We start from the raw sequence: 21,845 nt of genomic DNA on the forward strand, positions 1-21,845 counted from the left end.
CGGGTGTGGTGGCGCACACCTTTAATCCCAGTAACTCGGCAGGCAGAGGTGAGGAGGATCCCCATGAGTCCTTAAGCCTGCACAGCTTCCCCAGTACCAATATAAAGCCAGACACAAAAGGTAGTACATGCATCTGGAGTTTGCAGTGGCTGGAGGCCCTGGCACAACTATTCTATTAAATCTTTCTCTCAAATAAATACTAAAAAAGAAAAAAAAAAAAAAAAAAAAAAGGAATGCCAGGCACAGGCTAGTAATCTGAGCTGGGAAGGTGGGAACAGGGAATCTCTAGAACTCCAAGCCATTGAGACCCTATCACCAAAAGGCTACAGAGATGGTACAGTACTTGCCATGCAATCATAAGGACTTCAGATCAGGTCCTCAGCACCCATGTATGCCAGGCAGCCTATAAACCCAGCAAGCCAGCTAGATCCACTGAGTCAGTGAGCTCTGGAGGTCCAGTGAGAACTTGCATTAAACAAAGTGCAGTGACCAAGGAAGACACCCATGTCAACTTTTACCTCCACACACATGTGCATGCACATTTACACTCATGTCCACCCACACACAAAATTGGTAATAGGGATGATGGTGGCTTAGCATCAAGGCATATGCCTGCCTGTGAAGTCTGAGGAGCCAGGTTCAATTCCCAAGGACCCATGCTCCACTCTCCAGGTCCCACGTAGGCCAGAGATGCACAATGTGACTGAAGCGCACAGGATGCACATGCACGCAAGTCTGAAGTTCAGCTGCACTGGCTGGAGACCCTGGCACGCCAAGTCTTTTTCTCCTACACATACCAAAGGAATCAGAGCACTCTTGGGGCAGGATTTTGTGCTGTGAGAATTTTGTTAGTCCAGAAAATTGCTCCTTCTTTCCCAAGGATTGTGATGCCTTTCTTTGGGCCTCAAAGACAGGACAATCATGCCATGCCACCCAGAGCATGAGCTGCAGAGGCCACAACTTGGTGCCTCTGGAACCTACTGGACATTCCCTCTCCTTTCCACACATCTGCTATCAGAGGGAAACTCTTCCTGCGGATCAGGGCCTCCCTCTCCACTTCCCATCCAAGGTCACCGAACATATGAAGTTGGCCATTTCTGTTCACAGGAAGGATCTTTAAGCTCCAGTTCATGGGCCCACATCCTCTCTCTCCACCCAGCCCTCCCTGAGCCTGGAACTGGCAGGAGCCTGCGGGACAAGCTACCTAACTCCATCTGTCACACTACAGGAGGCAGCTCGTAACTTTCCTCCCATCAGGCCTGACATGACTTACCCTTCCTTTGAGCTTTTGTCCTGTGAGGGAGGGAGGAGACAGCTATTCTGAGTAAGCCAGTAAGTAAAAGGGAGGAAACGAAGTTTCATCTCTTCACCTCTCGCCCATGGCACTGGGATTTATGTTTGGCTGCCTATGATAAATGTCACAATGGCTGGCTTGGGACTATGCTCCAAGATGCTAGGCAGACAACACTCAGAGATCTTAGCCCTCTCCCCAGAAGTTCTGGGAAGTAGCAAAATCATGCACTCTCTGTCTCCAGTTCTGGCTGAGACTCCAGACACTCCAAGGCTTCCTTGAAAGGAAGGACGTCACCAGCACTGTCATGTGCCTCCCAGGGCCTAAGCCCAGTGCTCAATGCTCACTGCCCGTGGCACCCCAGCAGCTGGGAGCCACCCAGGAGCAGAAGACAGGTGTTTTCTGTTAGTGGTAAATACAACCAATGCAAAGAGATCACTTTTTCTCTTTGGGTCCAGTGATAACAAGTTGCTAAGGGAAAGAAAGAGAAAAAAATATATATATATCAAGAAATTTATCTTCCAAGTGTCCTCTAAAAACCAGCAAAGGTTAAAAGGAACCATATATGCTATATACACATTTGACACCAATAAAAATAAGTTGAAATAGGATAGATACAACTTAAACCAAAAAAAAGTATTTCAACATGCCCCAAACAAAACACAAAAGCCTGGTACAGGCCTGCTGCTTCTTAAAACCAAGACCCAGGAAGGCCAAGGAAGACTGGTGCCTGACACACCAATAGGCTCAGGGCCGGCAGGAGTGATTTGCTCGACTCTGCCAGTGCTCCTCTGGCCCAGCAGAACTTGAAGGGCCCTTCAGGACGTGACCTGCAGAGACAAAGGTGCAGGGCATGGTACCGAGTACTCATGTGCGCCCCAGTGCCAGGTGTCCAGTGACAAGACCATACATACTAAATTCATCTCACATGGGGTATGCACTGGGGTTTCCTTGAGTGGAAGGCATCAGAAATCCATGGTCTAAGATAACAGCTGTCAGTTGGTATCCTGTGAGACAGGAACCAGAGGAAAAACTTCCACAGCATGTGATTCTGGGTAGAAGCATACCAAACCCCTCCAGGCAGCTTCCTCTCACCAGGGGAACGGTCCCCCAGGGGCCACTGGGGAGGCAAAGGCAGGCTTATTCCAACATGAAACTGCAAGGGCCTCTACATGTAGCACCCAGCCCCAAGGGTGACAAAGTCAAGGCAGCACAGGATGCTCAGGAAAAAGCCAGACCCCAAGTGCCCAAGTCTCCGCCCCAGCAGGAGATCTAGGCAAGTGAGGATTGCTCTGGAACTTCTCCAAGACAGACAGCCTGAATCGGGATAAAGGGTGGGGTGAACAGACTCTCCCCAAAAGAGCAACCACACAAAGGACAGCTCTACACCACACTCCTCAGGGAGGCCTACCAGAAGCAGCAAGTGCATTTTCCTGGGAGGATTTGGTTTTGCTTCCCTGGAAGAGGAACAAGGCCTAGAGCTTGGGATGAATGTAAATACTGAGCCCACATCTTCTGAAAAAGGAAAAAAAAAAAAAAAAAAAAAGCTTTTCCCTGCTCTAGCCTGCTAGTACAGGGCGATACCAGGGACAGAAAAGCAGCTACTTGGGCCACTGAAGGGCTTCCCTGCTGTAGGCCAAGCTGGGCCAGGACAATGGCACCAATGCCTCACTGAGGCAGTGGGGGGCAGGAATGAGGAGTGCAGGCAGAGGGGCCTGCTGCTGGCTGGGTCTCTGATGGTGAGGAGCACCCCACTTTCAGAGGTATCAGCACCAAGTGTGAGAGGCAATGACATTAACTGTACCAGGAATGAGGTCCTTCTGGGGAAGATGAGGGCTCCCTGATGTTACTCCCCCTTGAGACTGAAAACGGAGGTATTTGGCTGAGGCAAGAGGCAGGGGAGAGTGAGGGGACAACACAGACAAAAGGCTGGACCTCTGATTTCCTTTCTGAAGTACAAGGAGATGCAGCAAAGTTAAAAACCCAGAGAAGCTGTTGTCTCCATGTTGGCCACTAAGACACCCCTGTGGTCCTCAGCCCCTCACTGACAGCGATGGAGAGGCAGCCTTCCTTCTAGAACTGGCCGGTCCCCTGAGACAACTCCACTCTGTGGATGCATAAGAACTCATGTGGCTGGAGAGCCCCTTTGCACCTCAGCATCAAAGGGCTACACAGTCCCCAGGGCATTACTCTCTCCAATGGTCAGCTCTGTGCTCAGATCTCAGAGTGCAATCCTCTTTGGGAATCAGCAGACTCCATAACTTTCACAGAGGTGGGTGTGAACATTCCACTTGTCCATCTGGGGCATGGAATCCAGCTGCAGAGAAGTGGGGACCCTTCCATCTGAGGGCCTGAGCAAGAGTGGAGTGTGGAGGCAGCTGCTCCTTGAGGACAGGCTTGGGGACCTTGATGTCAGCTCTTCCCCCCAGCACCCTCTCCTCTGCAGCCCCCTCCTGGCACTCTGCTCTTCCAGGAGAGAGGTGAGCTTGGACCACTGTTCCCCAGGGTTCTGTGCTCTCAGGGTACACCTGGTGCATTTCAGGCCTGAGGAGCCCACAGCTCTGGGGATACCTGGCAAGCTGCATGACACCAAAGAAGAGGATAGCCCTAAGGAGAATGTTGCACTTGCAAGCCACTCCGGCTCAGTGGCAACAGCCACCACAGTGCCCGCCTGTGTGGGAGTGCTGGCTGTCTCCAAATTTGGTCCTCCGGCTCAGGATCTCGTAGGAGCAGTCCTCCCCACAGCAACCAGACATGCTGGGGGAGGAGTCGTCAATTTCAAATCTGCAAGGCAGACAGAAGAGAGGCTTGACTGCTAGCAGCTGAATGCCTTCCTCCCTGAGCCAAGAACTTCCCCAACAGTCCTCAGACCTCTGGGATGAGGCTCAGGGGACCAAGTCAGAGGGTAGTGGCACAACATCTCCCCAACCCAAGCCCCACAGCCCACCAGACTGCTGAGTGCAAGCTGAGGGATTAGCACTGGCAAACAACAGAGGGCAGTACCTCCTACCACCTGAAGGACCACACCAGGGCCCAGCTCCTTACTGTAGTGCTTCTCGGAAGAACTGGTAGGCACCGTGGTTGTGTTTAAACACCGTTAACATCACCTTCTTCATCTGTGTGCTGAGATAAAGCAAGGTGAGCATCTTTTAGAAAGAGAAACTGGGCACAGTGGCTTACACCTATAATCTTATCACTTAGGAGGCTGAGGCAAGAGAACTGCTGTGAGATCAAGGGCAGTGTGGTCTACAGAACCCTGTCTTTTTTTTTTTTAATATCATTTATTTATTTATTTGAGATCGACAGACAGAGAGAGAAAGAGGCAAATAGAGAGAGAGAGACAGAGAGAGACAATGGGTGTGCCAGGGCCTCCAGCCACTGCAAATGAACTCTAGACACATGCACTCCCTTGTGCATCTGGCTAACATGGGTCCTGGGGAATCAAGCCTCAAACCGGGGTCCTCAGGCTTCACAGGCAAGTGTTTAACCGCTAAGCCATCTCTCCAGCCCCAGAGCCCTGTCTTTAAAAAAACAAAGCAAAAATAAAGCCAGGGATGGTAGTGCATGCCTTTAATCCCAGCCCTTGGAAGGCAGAGGTAGAAGGATCAGTGGGTTCGAGGACAGCCTGAGACCGCACAGTGAATTCCAGGTCAGCCTGGGCTAGACTGAGACCGTACCTCGGGAAAACAAACAAGAACTAGAGAGATGGCTCACTGCTTGCCTGCAAAGCATAAGGACCCAGGTTTGATTCCCCAAGACCCACGTTAGATGCACAAGGTAGTGCGTGTGTCTGGAGTTCATTTGCAGTGGCTAGAGGCTTTGGTGTGTTCATTCTCCCTCTCTCTCAAATAAAAAAATAAAATATTAAAAACAAACAAAAAAGATAACCGAGACTAAAGCTAGGTCTCCTCTCCCTCTGATCTCTGTTGCTATGTCCTATCTGCCACAAGAGATGTCCTCAAGTCCCTTCTCTAATCTGCAGGTCTTAGACACCATGGTACTCGGCCCCTCCCACTACCACCGGCTGGTGAAAACGCTCAGGTGTCATGGACCTCACACTCTGCAACCCCATTTCTTCTTCTTTTTTTTTCTTTTGAGGTAGGGTCTCGCTCTAGCCCTGGATGATCTGGATGGAATTCACTATGTACTCTCAGGCTGGCCTTGAACTCACAGCAATCCTCCTACCTCTGCCTCTCAAGTGTTGGGATTAAAGGCGTGCACCACCACATCCGGCTTTGCAGTCCCATTTCTAAGGCACAGAACTTAGCACAGGCCAAACCCTCAAAATAAATTCTGCACTGAGCACAGGCCAAAGCCTGGAGTCACACAGGATACAGATAACTTTCTATCAACTGTCCTCCCAAGAAACTCAGAGACCAGCAGTCACCTCAATCAGTGGCAGCTTCTTCCTCCTGAGTGATGTGCTGACTCCTAAGACAGGGGTTCTTACCTGTTGGCCATGAGCTGCAGAATCTGAATGAGGAATTTCCCCAGGCCTTTCCGACGCACCTTGCTTTCCAACTGCACTTCATAGCTGAGGAAAGAGCAGAGGGTGAGTGCACAGACAGCACAAAGACCCGCCAGAGGAGCCTATGGCCCCTGGTCTCCCAAGCTCTGGACCTGACTCCAAGCCTTGGCTCCTACCAGTACAGGACTTCATCCCCGCATTCCACGTCAAACCGGAAGTGAGAGAAGGCAACGGGGACAGAACTGTTCTCCCAAGCAATGAGATACCACGCTCGGTCATCTGTCATTTCCTCGCGTTTCTCTCGGTCCTTCCAGCCCCACTCACTTTGCTCATACCTGTAAAGTTTGGGTTGGTCAGGACAGGGCAGTCTGAGAGGTAGCCACCAGGGAACAAGCACCCTCAGGTCAGGCCGTGCTTACATGGTTTGCATATTCGTTTTGGTCAGGTCGAAGGCCCAATCCACAGTGGCTGGCTCCAGTCCAGATACTCGCCTACATTCAATAGAGACATTCAACCTGAGAAGTGGACAGGAAGGGGTTAGAGCTGGCCAGAAATCTGGTGTTCCTCCCTGAAAGTGACAGGAAAGCACAATAGTATCAGGACCTGCAAGCTTTCCAAATTCAAGATTTACTACTAACAACTGTCATCACCTGGCCTGCTACCCTAACCAAAGGCCCATTTCTGGCCTCACCTGAGTGGTCCTTGTCAGACTTGGCACTCCAGCAACTTCTCTCCTCCTTTGCTACCTCTTTGCAGACCTCCTTGTTCTTCCACCATATTTTGTTATAAACACTCTTTGTTCCCTAGTTCCTGCCTGAGGCATTTTCTCCTGCTGCTTTTATTTTTGCGCCTGCTGTCACTAGCTGGCTCTCAGAGGACCTCTGCCCTATCATTTACTAATCTTTCCTTCAACACCAGCTAGGCAGTAAGTCCCACCAGCCTCTTCCTCATGAGACATCTTTCTTTCTTTCCTTCCTTCCTTCCCTTCCTCCCTTCCTTCCTTGAGAGGAAGGGAGAGGGAGGGACAGAGAGGGAATGGGTGTGCCAGGGCCTCCAGCCACTGCAAACGAACTCCAGATGCATAGCCCCTCTTGTGCTTCTGGCTTACATGGGTCCTGGGGAATCAAACCTGGCCCTTTGGCTTTGCAGGCAAATGTCTTACCACTAAGCCATTCCTCCAGCCCCTCCTCCTGAGACTTTTGATAGCTACTAAAATAGGTAGAACAAGGTCTAACCACCTTTCTGGTCCCTGCACTCACAAATGATGTATGCACCATGATATCTTCAGATATTTGTTTCTAAGAAAATTAAGTAAAATACATTAAGCTTCCCAACCAGTTTGTAAAATCTTAAGTCAGCAAAATTTAAGCTTTTTTTTTTTTTTTTTCCTTCTTGATTGTGATAGGGTCTTTGTAGCTCAGACTGGCTTGGAACACTCTCTTGAGCGCTGGGATTACACACTTGCTTAAGCCTTTAATGAACTGCCTTATCAGTATCTTTTTTTTTTTTTTTTTTTTTTTTTTTGAGGTAGGGTCTCACTCTAGCTCATACTGACCTGGAATTAAGTCTCAAGGTCGCCTCGAGCTCATGGTAATCCTCCTACCTCTGCTTCCCAAGTGCTGGGATTAAAGGCCTGCACCATCATGCCTGGCAATACCTTTCTTTTGATACTACCCTTAGGATGTTCCTGTTGGCATCCACCATCACCTCTGGCCAATAAAATATTAAAAAAAAAAACAAAACACAAAGCCAGCCATGATGGTGCACACCTTTAATTCCAGCACTTGGGAGGCAGAGGTGGGAGGATCACAGTGAGTTCAAGGCCCCTGAGACTACACAGTGCATTCCAGGTCAGCCTGGACTAGAGTGAAACCCTACCTCAAAAAACAAAACAAACAAAAATCACAAAATTCAAGGCATTGAAAACTAAGTCCATTAGCTTGGCTGCTTTGGAGCTGTGCTGGAATTGGGAACACAGCCTATGGAAACACCAGAATCTCAGGAAAGGATCTCTAAACCATGTCCAAGGACTTTCCAGGAACTGTAACATGTAATGTGTCTGATTAAAGGTGCCATCTGCAAAGCCTCACGGGCCAGGTTCAATCCCCCAATAGCCACATAAAACCAGATGCACAAGGTGGCACATGTGCCTGGAATTCATTTGTAGCGGCTGGAGGCCCTGCACGCCCATGCCATACTATGAAACTTGATGCAGTCGTGAGAAGCAAACAAGAGCTGCAGAGTTCACACATCCACATCTATGCGCCTTCTCTGTCACTTTCTGCCCTAGATATTTTCTCTTTCCTCCCTAACACAGCCTGTAATTTTTGTCGTCATCCTATTTGACAGGCAAGAAAACAAGGTTTGGGCTGGGGAAATGGCACGATGGATAGAGCACTTGCCGACAAGTGTGAGGACCTGGGTGGGATCCCCAGAACGGGTGTAAAGCCAGACATGGTAGCACATGTCTATAACCCTAACACTCCTATGTTGAGATGGGAGGCACAGCAGGAGAATCCCAGGAGTCTGCAGGCCAAGTGGCCTGCCAAACGCAGTGGTGAAGAGACACTGGCTCAAACAAGGTGGAGGCTGAGGACTGACAGCCCGGGTTGTCCTCTGCCCTCCACACACACACTGTGGCATGTGTAAGCACACAGGCGCACACACACAAAAGGTTTACAAAAACAAGACTTGACGAGTGAAGGTGACTTATCCAAGTGGAGGTAGTAACAGACCCAGCCAATATACAACCCATTAATACAGAGAAGCCGTGCACATCCTCAAGACGAGAGCACTTTGCAGAAACATGACTGGAGCAGATAGAGGGAAGAGCCTTTCATCCAACCCAATAGTAAGCGGTTCAGAAGTCACAATAGTCCTGTCAGCAGGCTCTAGGAGCCAAAGCATTGCATCTAAGCCTCCTAGCTCTTTATTATTTGTTTATTTATTTGGTTTTTCAAGGTAGGGTCTCACTCTAGCCCAGGCTGACCTAGAATTCACTGTGTAATTGCAGGGTGGCCTCAAACTCATGGCAATCTGCCTACCTTCTCCTCCTGAGTGCTAGAGTTAAAGACATGTTCCACCACAACCAGCTTCTAATTATTATTTTTTTTAACAACTTACCTTCAAGGAGGGAGAATGAGTGTGAGCACGTGTACAGGGTTGTTCCGGGGCCTGTCACTGTACATGAACTCCAGACACAAGTACCACTTTGTACATCTGGGTCTATGTGGGTACTGGGAAATTAAACCCACACTGACAGGCTTTGTAAGCAAGCACTTTAACTGCTAAGCCATCCTAACTTTTGTTTGTTTGTTTTTTTGAGGTAAGGTCTCCCTCTAGCACAGGCTGACTTGGAATTCACTCCGTATTCTCAGGGTGGCCTTGAACTCACAGTGATCCTCCTACCTCTGCCTCCCAAGTGCTGGGATCAAAGGTGTGCACCACTATGCAGGGTTCAAGCCATCCTAACTCTTGAGGAAGGATTACTATGGTCATTTATTTTCCTTGGTTTTTGAGATAGGATCTCAAATGAGGCCCAAAAAGGTTAAGTGATTTAACTAAAGACAAATAACCAACACAATTATACGATGTATTCCAGGAAACAGCACTTGACTGGGTAATTAAAAGCCTCCTCAGCTGTGCCAGACGTAGTGGTACACTCCTTTAACCCCAGCACTTGGGAGGCAGGGGTAGGAGGATCACTGTGAGTTCGAGGCCACCCTGAGACTACATAGTGAATTCCAGGTCAGCCTGAGCTAGAGTAAGACCCTACCTTACAAAACAGAACAAAAGCCTCATCTGTGAGAAGCAAACTCCATAAATTTAGAAACATTTATTCAACTTCTGTAATCCTCAGTTTCCCATTGGGCTGGAGAAATGGCTCAGCAGTTAAGGCATTTGCTTGCGAAGCCTAAGGACCTGGGTGCGATTCCCCAGTACCCGCATGAGCCAGATGCATAAGGGACACATGCATCTGGAGTTTGTTTGCACTGGTTAGAGGCCCCAGCATGCTCATTCCATCTGCCGCTCTCTCAAAAATAAATAAAACAGCTGGGCGCAGTGGCGTATGCCTTTAATCCCAGCACTTAGGAGGCAGAGGTGGGAGGACTGCCTTGAGTTCAAGGCCAGCCTGAGACTAGAGAGTCAATTCCAGGTCAGCGTGGGCCAGAGCAAGACCCTACCTTGAAAAAACAATACTAGTACTACTACTAATAATAATAAAATAAAAAAATATTAAAATGAGTTTGTTAGGTAGCTCATGCCTGTAATCTGGCACTCAGGAGGCTGAGGTATGAGGATCACCATGAATTCTAGATCAACCTGGGCTTAAGTGAGATAGATCCTGCCTCACAAATAAAATAAAATAAAATTTAAAAGCTGGGCACAGTGGCGCACATCTTTAATTGCAGCACTTGGGAAGCTAAGGTAGGACAATCACTGTGAGTTCCAGGTCAGCTTGGGCTAGAGTGAGACCCTACCTCAAAAAAACATTTATAAGAACAGACTGCACCAGCAAGAGGTACCAACCAGTTCCTGCTTTTTAATAATGAAGAAAATGTAGGTGTGAGGAAGTGTATACTGGAGAGTTGAGTTCCTGAGGATCTCCAGCAGACAACTTCTAGGAATGCTCAATGAGACTCACCCATTACGGTCATACTTCTTGAACACTGGGAATGCCTCTAGTGGGTCTCCAAGCTGTGGAGAGAAGGAAAATAGTACAGACAGATACGCAAAAATGCTGACCCTGCCTGAGAACCTGGTTGCCTAGGGGCAGTTTACTTCAGCATCAGAAGGCAAGCCCAGAGGCAGCCACACAGGGGCCCCCACCTGCCTCAGCTCTGAACCTACAGGGACAATGGAGACTTTGGTGACCAGGCATGAGACCAAGTTCAACTTTTTTTTTTTTTTTTTGGTTTTTTGAGGTAGGGTCTCACTCTAGTTCAGGCTGACCTGGAATTCACTATGTAGTCTCGAACTCACTTGATCCTCCTGGTGGCCCTCCTATCTCTACCTCCTGAGTGCTAGGATTAAAGGCATCCACCACCACACCTGGTGGTAAATTCAGCTTTTTTTTTTTTTTTTTAATGATAGGTGGCAGCCACTTTCACTGGCCTGGGGTCATGATAACACCTGTTCCCATTTCAGTTAAACTAGAGGTGAGACAGTCGGCTTGAGCACTTTCTTTTTTTTTGGTTTTTCGAAGTAGGGTCTCACTCTAGCTCAGGCTGGGTGCTGGAATTAAAGGTGTGAGCCACCTGGGCTGGAGAGATGGCTTAGTGGTTAAGCACTTGCCTGTGAAGCCTAAGAACCCCAGTTCAAGGCTCAATTCCCCAGGACTAACATTAGCCAGATGCACAAGGGGGCACACGCGTCTGGAGTTCATTTGCAGTGGCTAGAAGCCCTGGCATGCCCATTCTCTCTCTTCTCTATCTGCCTCTTTCTCTATCACTCTCAAATAAATAAAAATAAACAAAAAAAAATTAACAAAAGGTATGAACCACCATGCCCAGCTTTAAGCACTTTTTTGAGGAGGTAGGGTCTTACTCTAGCCCAGGCTGACCTAGAATTCATTATGTCATCTCACGGTGGCCTTGAACTCACAGCAATCCTCCTACCTCTGCCTCCCGAGTGCTGGGATTAAAGGTGTTCACCACCATGCCCGAATGGCATCTGTTGTTTTTCCTTTTCTTTTTTGAGGTAGGGTCTGCTCTAGACCAGGTTGACCTAAAATTCACTATGTAGTCTCAGGGTGGTCTTAAACTCACAGCGATCCTCCTACCTGTGCCTTTTCTTTCTTTCTTTCTTTCTTTCTTTCTTTCTTTCTTTCTTTCTTTCTTTCTTTCTTTCTTTCTTTCTTTTTTTTTGGTTTTTTGAGGTAGGGTCTCACTCTAGCCCAGGCTGACCTGGAATTCACTATGTAGTCTCAGGGTGGCCTTGAACTCACAGGGATCCTCCTACCTCTGCCTCCTGAGTGCTAGGATTAAAGGCGTGCGCCACCACGCCCGGCTTGCCTTTTCTTTCTAAGGAATATTTTATTAGCCAGGTGTGGGGGTGCACGCCTTTAATCCCAGCACTCGGGAGGCAGAGGTAGGAGGACTGTCATGAGTTTAAGACCACTCTGAGACTACATAGTGAATTCCAGGTCAGCCTGGGCTAGTGTGAAACCCTACCTCAAAAAACTGAAGGGGGAAAAAAGAGTATTTTATTTATTTGTTTATTTATTTGCATACAGAGAGACAGAGAGAAGAAAGAATGGGTGTACCAGGGCCACCAGCCACTGCAAACGAACTCCAGGTGTATGCACCCCTTTGTGCATCTGACTTTACAGGGGTACTGGGCAATCAAACCAGGGTTATTAGACTTTGCAGGCAAGCACCTTAACTGCTGAGCCATCTCTACAGCCCTTTTTTCAAGGTATTAACTCACTGTAGCTCAGGCTGACCTGGAACTCAGTCTAGCTCCAGGCTGGTCTTGAACTCATAGCCATCCTCCTATCTCAGCCTCCAGAGTGCTGGGATTAAAGGCATGTACTGCCACGCCGGCCTTTTAATAGTACTTATTTATTTGCAAGGAGAGAGAAGGGTTCATCAGGGCCTTCTGCCTCTGTAAACTAATTCCAGATGCATGCCCCACTTTGTACATCTGGGGAATTAAATCCTGGTGGTTAGACTTTGCAGGCAAATGACTTAACCGCTAGGCCATCTCTCCAGCCCCACTGAGCAGCATCTTTAAAGAAGTGCAGTGTTTACTATGAGGGAAAAGAACAAAAAATGAGGTGTGCCATGGGTCAGAACTCTTTAGGTTCTATTTGAATCTGATGCCCATTCACATTTACTGCTTCCCTGACTGACCCACTGAGGATGAGGCCACTACATCCATGAGTGTGGCATGGCTTTCGGCACTTCATTGGCAATCAATAACCTCTGAGGGAATGAATGAGAAAACATATGCCTTTTTGCTTTGTTGTTTTTCAAGGCATGGTCTCATTCTAGCCCAGGCTGCCCTGGAATTCACTCTGTACTCTCAGGCTGGTCCGCCACGCTTTATGGAGGTTCCCTCCCCCAAATCAAATTTCTAGTAAAAATTTCTCCAGTCTCTACCACTGGGAGGAGAAGCAGCCCACACTTCCCTGAACACCCGGGCCCACTGCCGGCCCCTCCTCTCAGTGCTGCCTGGACTGTAAGGAGGCAGAGGCCTTGGGTGGGTGCTGTCACAATTCTGCCACATGGTGGCACCAAACGAAGTGAAATTAAAAATCAAGCTGAACAAGAAAAAGAAGAAACGAAGCTGAAGTTGCAGAAGGCAGGAACTGGAGTCAGTCACCCTGTTGGCAGCATCCACTTTGGCACACACAGCATCCATGGCCGCTCGCTCCTCCAACCGCTTCTGTTTCTTCTCCTTCGCTTTGCTCGACTTCCTCTGCAAAAGAGGAAAAACAACACTATCGAGAAGGCCTGTGGTCCTGACTGTCCCTTTGAAGAAACCCAGGACCCTGTGCAAGAAACCTCCCACCCAGGCTGCTCTCTACCTGGCATGTGATGCAAGCAGGGAACACTGTTTCCCCATCACTGTGATCTTGGAGGCTCACCAGACTTCCCCCACTTCCTTTCAGGAAGAATACTGACTCTACTGGTACCAGGTCACTGTGCAGCCCTCAAGAAAGTAATGACTGCCTGTGGCCAAGCTGGCCCCAGCAGTGAGGAATGTCCCCTCAGTTACTCCTTCACAAGCATCCACTGATCAGTCCACTTAGGGGAGCTTTCTGAGACGACATGGCATCTGAGGTAGCTGCTGGTGGCTGTTCCTTTGGCGCTTCTAGCTCCAAGAGACATGGCCTGACAGGGGTAACCCTGAGGGAAGCTGGCCCCATTTTTACATGAGGAGGAGGGTGTGCTGGCTTTGGAATACACAGTCATTCCCCAGAAGCCCTACTCAGCCAAGGCCAGGAAGTGGCAGACACACTATGCACCTAGGAACAATGGGACAGAGGTAAGGACCTCCAAGGAGTTCCCCTCAGGGCAGAGGTACAACATGGTCAGCAAGATCAAACTACAACATTGAGGCAGCAGGCAAAAGGCACAGGGCAAGTTGCCCAGCACTGCATCTTAACCAGATCCTGTTCTGAGACTACGGTGAGGTTCTCTCCTAAAAGGACCCTCTCACCCTATGGTAACAAGCTGTTGAGCCAGGCCTGAAACTAAGTGCCCTGAACTTGTGGCAATCTGGCCTCAGTCTCTTAAGTATGAAAATCACAGACAGGAGCAGCTACTTGTCAGAGCCTCTTCCTACTCAGCCAGGTCCTAGAACAAGACTCAGCCCTTCTCTGTGCCACCTCCTCGGGTCTGAGTGGGTTTGAGCGTGCTGCTTCTGACATCTGCTTAGTGTTCGTTCTCACTTCCAGAAGACCCTGCAGCACAGGCAGGCAGAGGTGCTGCCCTGCCCAGGTCTTTGGACTTCTCTCGGGGAGCTCACTGGAAAGTAGTCTGACAAGCCCAGTGATAACCTGGCCCTGACAGGACGGGGCACTCAGAATCAGCTATTAGGCAAGCTTCTAAGGATAATTGGAAAACAGCCTGGATGTTCTAAGGAATGACAGACACTGTTCACTTCCTACCACAAGCAACCAGGAAGCAGAGGGATGACACAGGAACTCACTAGGAGGAACTGCTCTGATAGGGACAAATGCCACCAGTACGAGCTAACCGGCTTGTAGTTGAGCTGAGCACCCAGCTGGAAGCCAGGTTAGTTCCCAGCTCATCTCCCTACAGGAAAACACACAGAGAACAGAAGAGAATGGATTTGTTTTGTTTTGTTTTTGTGGTGCTGGGATGGAACCCACGGCCTTGTGCGTGCTAGCCCAGTGCTCTAGCACTGATCTGCACTGTCTGTACAAAGCTGCAATCCGAGAACAAAATCATCCCTTATGCCCTGTATTGGCTTTACAGTATCTTTTTCTCTGGTTGGGCTTCAAGACAACACTGAGATACAGTTTACAAAGTACTTTCCCAAACATTATGTGGCTTAGTTCTCAGGGAAGAAATCACAGCCTCCCTTTACACAAACCTGAGCTCATGGAGAGTCCACCAGGCAGTGAGTGACCAAAGGGAGACCACCTCAGGGCTAGGTCACAGATGCACAGTCTTGTTTCACCATGGGAGAGCCTGCCTAGCATGCCTGACTCTCAGTCAGTTACCAAAGGCCTCACACCTTGCAGGGAGTGATAAGGCCAGGAGCCTCAGGTGCCCCCAGTAACTCATTTCTCATTGCTCATCTACCTGGCTACAGTTTGCCAACATAAGGCAACCCTTGCCCTCTGCAGAGGTAGTAGGGAAAAGAGAAAGCCTAGATGGAAGTTTCCAGAGGTACACAAAAGGGCACAAGAAATATGAGCTTAGGCATCAACCAGGCCAGGCTGATGCCATTCCTGGCACCCCCAGCATGGCTTGTGAAAACAACTCCCCCTCCAGGAAGCTGGGCATGCAAATGCTGGCCTCCTGCAAGAGCTGTGAAGTAGGTGAGACGCTAGCACACCACAGTAGAGGCAAGCTCCCCATCTCCATCCACCCTACAGTCAGAGCCGCCGTCTCGTAACATAATGCAAGCGCGACCCCCAGAACCCAGCAAGCAGGAAACCTGGGTCCCCTCCACAGCATCTCATTCCTAAGCACAAGCACCAGAAGGCCAGCCTGAACCTCCAGGAGGTACACTGTTCATTCACACGGGAACTGGAGAGAATGGTAACACGCAGTGAGGCTCACGGCGGCCACCCCAGACACGGGCTTAACGGAAGCACCCCTTCAAGCACTCAGCTGCCTGAACACAGTAGAGGCAGGCTGGGCCAGAAAGGCAGGGGCTCTCGCTCAATTCCAGCAAGCCCCAAGAAGAGTGGTCTCCTACGGTTCCAATTAGCTTCACAGAAGCCTTGTGGAGGTAAGGCTGTCCTGCAGGGATATGGGAAAACTTGCCTAATTAAAATGGGAAATAAGCACAGTGAACAGTAAAGCTCATTGTGGTTAAGTGTCTTTCCCAGGGGAGCTTTATATAATAAAGAGTGTGGGCTTTTGAGTCAGGAGGCCTGGATTTGATTCTCAGCTCTTTCACTTAATAGCTGTGTGACTTTAGGCATGCTACATAAAACCCTTTTGCAAGTTACTTGATTTCTCTGAATCTCAGTCTCCTTACTCATAACATGGGGTTAACAATACCAACACCAATAGTCAAGGGATTGCTGTGCTGGCTATAAAATCTTTTTGGATTTTTTGGCCATTCTGGGAATGGGACCAAAGGCCTCAAGCACGGTGGGAAAGTTTGTTACCACTAAACTATATTCCCAGCTCCAGAAATGGCTTTACAGGGTCCCACTTGTGTCACTAACAGCGCTTTCTTTTCCTTTTCCTGTTTTTTGTTTTTGTTTTTCGAGGTAGGGTCTCCCTCTAGCTCAGACTGACCTGGAATTCACTATGTAGTCTCAGGGTGGCCTTGAACTCACTGGGCTGGAGATGGTGCAGCTGTGCTTCTGGTTTTACATGAGTACCTGAGAACTGAACCAGGGTTGTCAGCTTTGCAAGAAAACCCCTTTAAGCCAGGCATGGTGGTGCAAGCCTTTAATCTCAGCAGGAGGAGGACTGCTGTGAGTTCAAGGCCACCCTGAGACTACATAGTGAATTCCAAGTCAGCCTAGGCTAGAGTGAGATCTTACCTTGAAACACCAAAAAAAAAAAAAAAAAAAAAAGTGAATTCTAGGTCAGCCTGAGCTAGAGGGAGACCCTACCTCAAAAAATAAAAACAAAAAACAAAAAATAAAAAATAAAAACAATAAGGCAGGCATGGTGGTACGTGCCTTTAATCCCAGCACTTGGGAAGCACAGGTAGGAGGAGGCCTCGAGTTCAAGGCCAGCCTATGATTACATAGTGAATTCCAGGTCTGCCTAGGCTAGAGACCCTACCTCAAAAAATAAAAACAAAAAAGAAGAAAGCACCTAACTGCTGAGCCCGTTCTCCAGCCCCTAATTTAAAATTTTGTTTTAGAGAGTCAGAGACAGAACTGGCACACCAGCGCCTCAGCTACTGCAATGGAACACCAGGCGCTTGCCTCACCTTTGTGTATCTGGCTTACATGGGATGTGGAGAGTCAAACATGGGTCCTTAGGCTTCACAGGCAAGTGTCTTAACCACTAAGCCATCTCTCCAGCCAAAGCCTCCCAGTTTTTATTTATTTATTTTATTTTGTGTCCGTGTTTGCACACACATGCTTGTGGGGGGCCTGAGATCAATATTGAGTAGCTTTCCTCAACTGCTCTCCACCTGATTCTGGAGACAGGGTCTCTCACTGAACTTGGAGCTCATGGATGAGGTAAAACTAGCTAGACAGCAAGCCCCAGGGATTTTCCTGTCTCCACTTCCTCACCACTGGGATTACAGGAGACACCAGGCCTGTCCGCCCCCCCCCCCCCGCACCTTCCCCCCCCAGGTAAGGTCTCACTCTAGTCCAGGCTGACCTGGAATTCACTATGTAGTCTCAGAGCGGCCACGAATTGATGGCAATCCTCTTACCTCTGCCTCCAGAGTGCTGGGATTAAAAGAGTGTGCCACCACATCTGGCTTCTGTTTTGTTTTTTAATGTAGGTACTGGGTATCTGATAGTTCATGTTTGCTAAGCAATCACTTCACCTATTAAGCTATCTCCCCAGTCCAATCTTGAACTTTTGATCCTCTTGCCTTAACCTCTCCAGTGCTGGGATTGCAGGCATGCATGCACTATCATGCTTAGTTCATGTAGCTGCTGAGGATCAAATCCTGGGATTCCAGGATGCTAGTCAAGCACTCTACCAAATGAGTTCCATCCCCTGCCCTCTGCCAGTGCTTTCATGATGATCATGTATACTTATCTTTACAATAGCTCTGCAAGGTATGTATGCCCATTTCTTTGATGAGAAATTTGAGGCACACAGAGGGCTAAATAAGTTTCAGGTACCAGAGCCAGTAAGCAGACTTCTCAGAGGTTTTACCAACCCCCACCAGACTCTGCTCCACTAGGCTGAGGCAGTTTCTGCTTTATTTGTCAACGTATACCCACTGCTCAGTGAACAGAAAACACCCGGTTAAATAAATTACTCAACATGCAAATCCAGGTTTGAATCCTAAACTCTATGTTCCTCCCATTACATCACGTATCATTCTTGTTATAACTTATGTAAATGTCATGTAAATGCTGTTTTTATATGTAGCTGTGTTTATATATGTAAGCTCCTCTTAGTTTCATCAAAGCAGTAACTACACACACAGTTCTAAGACCATCAGGGGTCAAGAAGAGAGATTTAAAAAGAAAAAGAAAAAGAAACAGGAGACAGGAAGCATCTTCCACAAAAAGGATCTGACATCTCCAGCCCACACAGCATCCAGGATAGGGAAAGAACATGGTTTCGGAGAAGGGCAGGCAAGAGACCAAACATCTAACTCTTAAATGACACGAGGCAGCTGAGGCAAAAGAACTCTTAAGAACCGGGTGTGGTGGTACCAGCATGCCTTTCTTTAATCCCAACATAGGGAGGCAGAGTTAGGAAGATAGCCTTGAGCTCCAGGCCACCCTGGTGTAGGAGGGGGGAACTCTGAAGAGAAGATGCTCCACCTGATGTCCCTCTCTATCAGCCTGAGCAGGAGAGCAGAGCAGTAGGATTAACAACTTCCTGCCACTCAGGTGGGGCACCCCCACTGATGAGGAATGAGGGTAATGAGCAGGTGCCAGCTCTGATCTAGTGAGAAGAATTCGAGCCACTGTGGCAGTGAGTTTTAAGTTAGAAGAGACTTTGGAAGGGGCCATTTAGAGAAATAACTGAAGTGTGAGGACTAAGACTGGGAAAGACAAAGACAGCAAAGTCTGCGGCACCTCTGGACCTTGTTCTTTGTGAACTCAAGTGATGAGGAGTGCTGGGACCAGCTTCTTGCTAAGGGCTTAGTCTGCTGTGGCTGACTCTGGGCAGTTACTGGATAGTATTGGAGATACAGGTTTCATTGGGCTACTACAACGGGGACTAAGGACTGGGCCTTTCACTAAACTCTAAGTTAAATATACTCAAAGTCTTTAAACTTGATTTCTACATTTGAGGTCAATATCACTCAATATTCCTGCCTGAAACATCTCAGAATCTTTTTCTTTCTTTCTTTTTTTTCTTTTTTTTGGGGTGGTAGAGTTTCACTCTAGCCCAGGCTGACCTGGAATTTACTACATAGTCTAAGGGTGGCCTCGAACTCATGGTGGTCCTCCTACCTCTGCCTCCCAAGTGCTGGGATTAAAGGGGTGTGTCACCACACCTGGCTCACAGAATCTTTTCTGGATACTGAAGAACTGAACCCAGGACCTCAAATGTGCTAAGCATACACTGTACTGCTGGGTTACAAGCAGACCCCCAGCGTTTGTTTTGCTAAGGATTACCTCAAAAATTTTAACTATTTTTAAAAAAACTTTTTGTTCATTTTACCTATTTAAGAAAGAGGCAGAGAGAGGGAGGGAGAGAATGGGTGTGCCAGGGCCTTCAACCACTGCAAAGAACTTCAGATGTATGTGCCACCTTGTGCATCTGGCTTACATGGGTTCTGGGGAAATGAACCTGGGTCTTTGGCTTTGCAGGCAAGCGCCTTAACTGCTGAACAATCTCTTCAGCCCAGCTCAAGTGTTCTGACATGAACTAAACAACTATTTTTGTCTAATACGTTGTTTTGTTCAGTCAATAAATATTTGAGTGAGAAGGGGAAAATCTAGGTTAGTAACAATAGGGAAAAGCCCAGTGGGATAAAAATAGCACAAATCTATTTTAGATCACTAAAATGAAGACTAAGAATCCAGGCAAAATAACAGTCGTTGAACTGTTATTTTGCATATTTAGCATATAAGCCTACTTGGCTACCTACATCCATTATCTTGTATCTTCACCACTACCCTAAGGGGAGGTCTCATCACCCCATTATATAGGTGTGTTCCTGGCATGGCATCATGTTACTAACCACTGAAGGGCTGGCACTGGGGTGCCTTGGGGCCCAAAGTCAGGCCTCCCTATAGGCAGTGAAAGCTCTATATAAATACCAGTGAGCCAGAACAGGAGAGGGACAGTTACCTAGCTATGTTTTTAGGAAAGTAAACTCACAGAAACATGAAGTTGCTCTGCCCAACTGCATAATCTACACATACCAGGAAAGGGCATTAAAATGCACCTCTCTTGTTGCCAGCACAAACATGCCGTCACTATGACCAAGCTAGGGCTATCACCAGTGGCCCCATCCTAAGGGTTCACCTGCAAAACCTTCCCACCTGCAAAGACTACCAATAACCCAATTTCTAGTGCAAACTAGGACTACTTTCATCGCTGTCAGGAGCTGCGCAGGCAGGCCTCGGGGGGGGGGGGAAGGAAGATTATGTTTTCTGAGGATCAGGGGCTGCGAGATTTCAAAAGTGTTGGGGAAACCGGGTAGGCCGGGGCTCCAGTAACAGAAAGACCTCACTGGGGACTGAGGAGACTCGAGGAGGGTCTGACGCCCCAGCCACTGCCGGTGTGACCTTGGCCGCGCGCCTTCTTTCCGGGCCTCAGTTCCCTCCAAGGCAGGATGGTCTCCGTCGTAGGAAGCCGCGGGGCCAGTGACAGCCAGTTGATGAGTGACCCGAAGAGCAGGGAGATAATCTCAGGGACCGTGCGGGGGGTCCGGGAGGAGGGAGACCGGCTGGGGTCAAGGAGGGAGGAGGGGGCGGGCGTGACGCGAGGGGCCGCGGGGCTCCTCGGGGATTCCTAAACTAGGCTAAACATGAAGACCCTTACAACGGGGTGTCGGGTCATGTGGGGGGGGGTGCTGGGGGAATCACGTGAGACTAGCGGGGGTTGGGGTCACGTGAAGGGGTCCAAGGAACAATGCGGGGCAGGGTAACGAGGGGAGCCTCTGCACCTCCCATCTCTTCGCCCGGCCTCACTTACCCCCATGGCGGCGGCGCCCCTCTCGGTTCCTCCCGGCTCGCACTAGCTGGCAGTGAGGCGGCTACCGCGGCCGCAAAGACACCGGTCCGGCGGGTCCCACACTGCGCATGCGTGCCGTGGGCTTCCCCCGCGCGCCCCAGCGGGCCCCGCGCCGGCGCAGAACCCGGGCGGGCCCGGGCGGCGAGCGCGCAGGTGGAGCGCCCGCCGGCCGGCGGAGGGTCTCGGGCCAGAAAGGCGGGAGGCGCGCCGCAGCGTCGCGCTAGGATGACGCGCCGCCCAGGCCCCGCCCCCTCGCCCGGCTGTGTCTGTAGCTATGGCAACGGCCACGCGGAACCAGACGGCGGGCGCCCAGCGCGGAGTCGCCCCGCGCCCCGCGTCTCCCCCTCCCGGCGCCCCCAAGCGCGGCCCCCGCCCTGAAAAGCCCGCCCGCCGCCCCCGCTGTCTTCCCGCGGACCCCCGCGGCGCGCTTGCACTAGTCCTGTAGCACTCAGCCCTCCGCGGGCCGCGCGGTCATCCACCGCCCTTCACTTCGGCTTTTACGAGCGCCTCTGCCGCGCCCAAGCCAGCGGCCACGGAGAGCAACGAGCTGTTGTAGTCCAAAACCTCGCTTTATGGGGGAAATGGGCGTGTAACACTGCTTAAGAGCTGTTAAAATGCAGCTTGTAGTTACAACGAGACCTCAGCTGTCCTGGGAGTGTTCATTTCAGTAGATGTGTATGACCCCCCCCACCTGACCTGCAAAGAAAAACACCTGGGAAGCGCAAGTCCCCAGGACAAGACTAACCCAGAATCTCAAGGGGGAGCCAGAGTCTTTGCTTTCTTGTAACTTAAAAAAAATATTTATTTATTTGTTTGAGAGAGAGAAAGAGGCAGAGAGAGAGAAAATGGGCACTCCAGGGCCACCAGCCATTGCCAGATGCATGCGCCCCCTTGTGCACCTGGCTTGCATGGGTTCCTGGAGAGTCAAACCCGGATCCTTTGGCTTTACAGTCAAATACCTTAACTGCTAAGCCATCTCTCCAGCCTCCTTGTAACTTTTATTTCATTATTTACTTATCAGAGAAAAAGAACACAATGGGCACACCAGAGCCTCTAGCCACTGCATAGGAGCTCCAGATGGATG

General features: G+C 49.4%; 1 protein-coding gene across 2 annotated transcripts; it reads right to left on the minus strand.

Annotated features, from left to right (window-relative positions):
* Nucleotides 1-1,788: 1,788 nt before the first annotated feature.
* Naa40 (N-alpha-acetyltransferase 40, NatD catalytic subunit) lies at nt 1,789-20,849 on the minus strand. 2 transcript variants are annotated; one of them, XM_045139688.1, is made up of 8 exons: nt 20,723-20,849; nt 13,086-13,181; nt 10,405-10,457; nt 6,179-6,250; nt 5,936-6,094; nt 5,742-5,825; nt 4,337-4,414; nt 1,789-4,075 (listed from the first exon to the last, which is right to left on the minus strand). In XM_045139688.1, the coding sequence occupies exons 1-8, from the start codon at nt 20,726-20,728 to the stop codon at nt 3,934-3,936; spliced, it is 690 nt and encodes a 229-aa protein (XP_044995623.1). In that variant the 5' UTR covers nt 20,729-20,849; the 3' UTR covers nt 1,789-3,933. The 2 variants fall into 2 exon arrangements, with proteins under 2 accessions (XP_044995623.1, XP_004656642.1); XM_004656585.2 differs by having other exon boundaries at nt 6,179-6,274.
* Nucleotides 20,850-21,845: the final 996 nt, after the last annotated feature.

The sequence above is a fragment of the Jaculus jaculus genome, chromosome 1, assembly GCF_020740685.1.
Source record: "Jaculus jaculus isolate mJacJac1 chromosome 1, mJacJac1.mat.Y.cur, whole genome shotgun sequence".
Lineage (NCBI taxonomy): Eukaryota > Metazoa > Chordata > Mammalia > Rodentia > Dipodidae > Jaculus > Jaculus jaculus.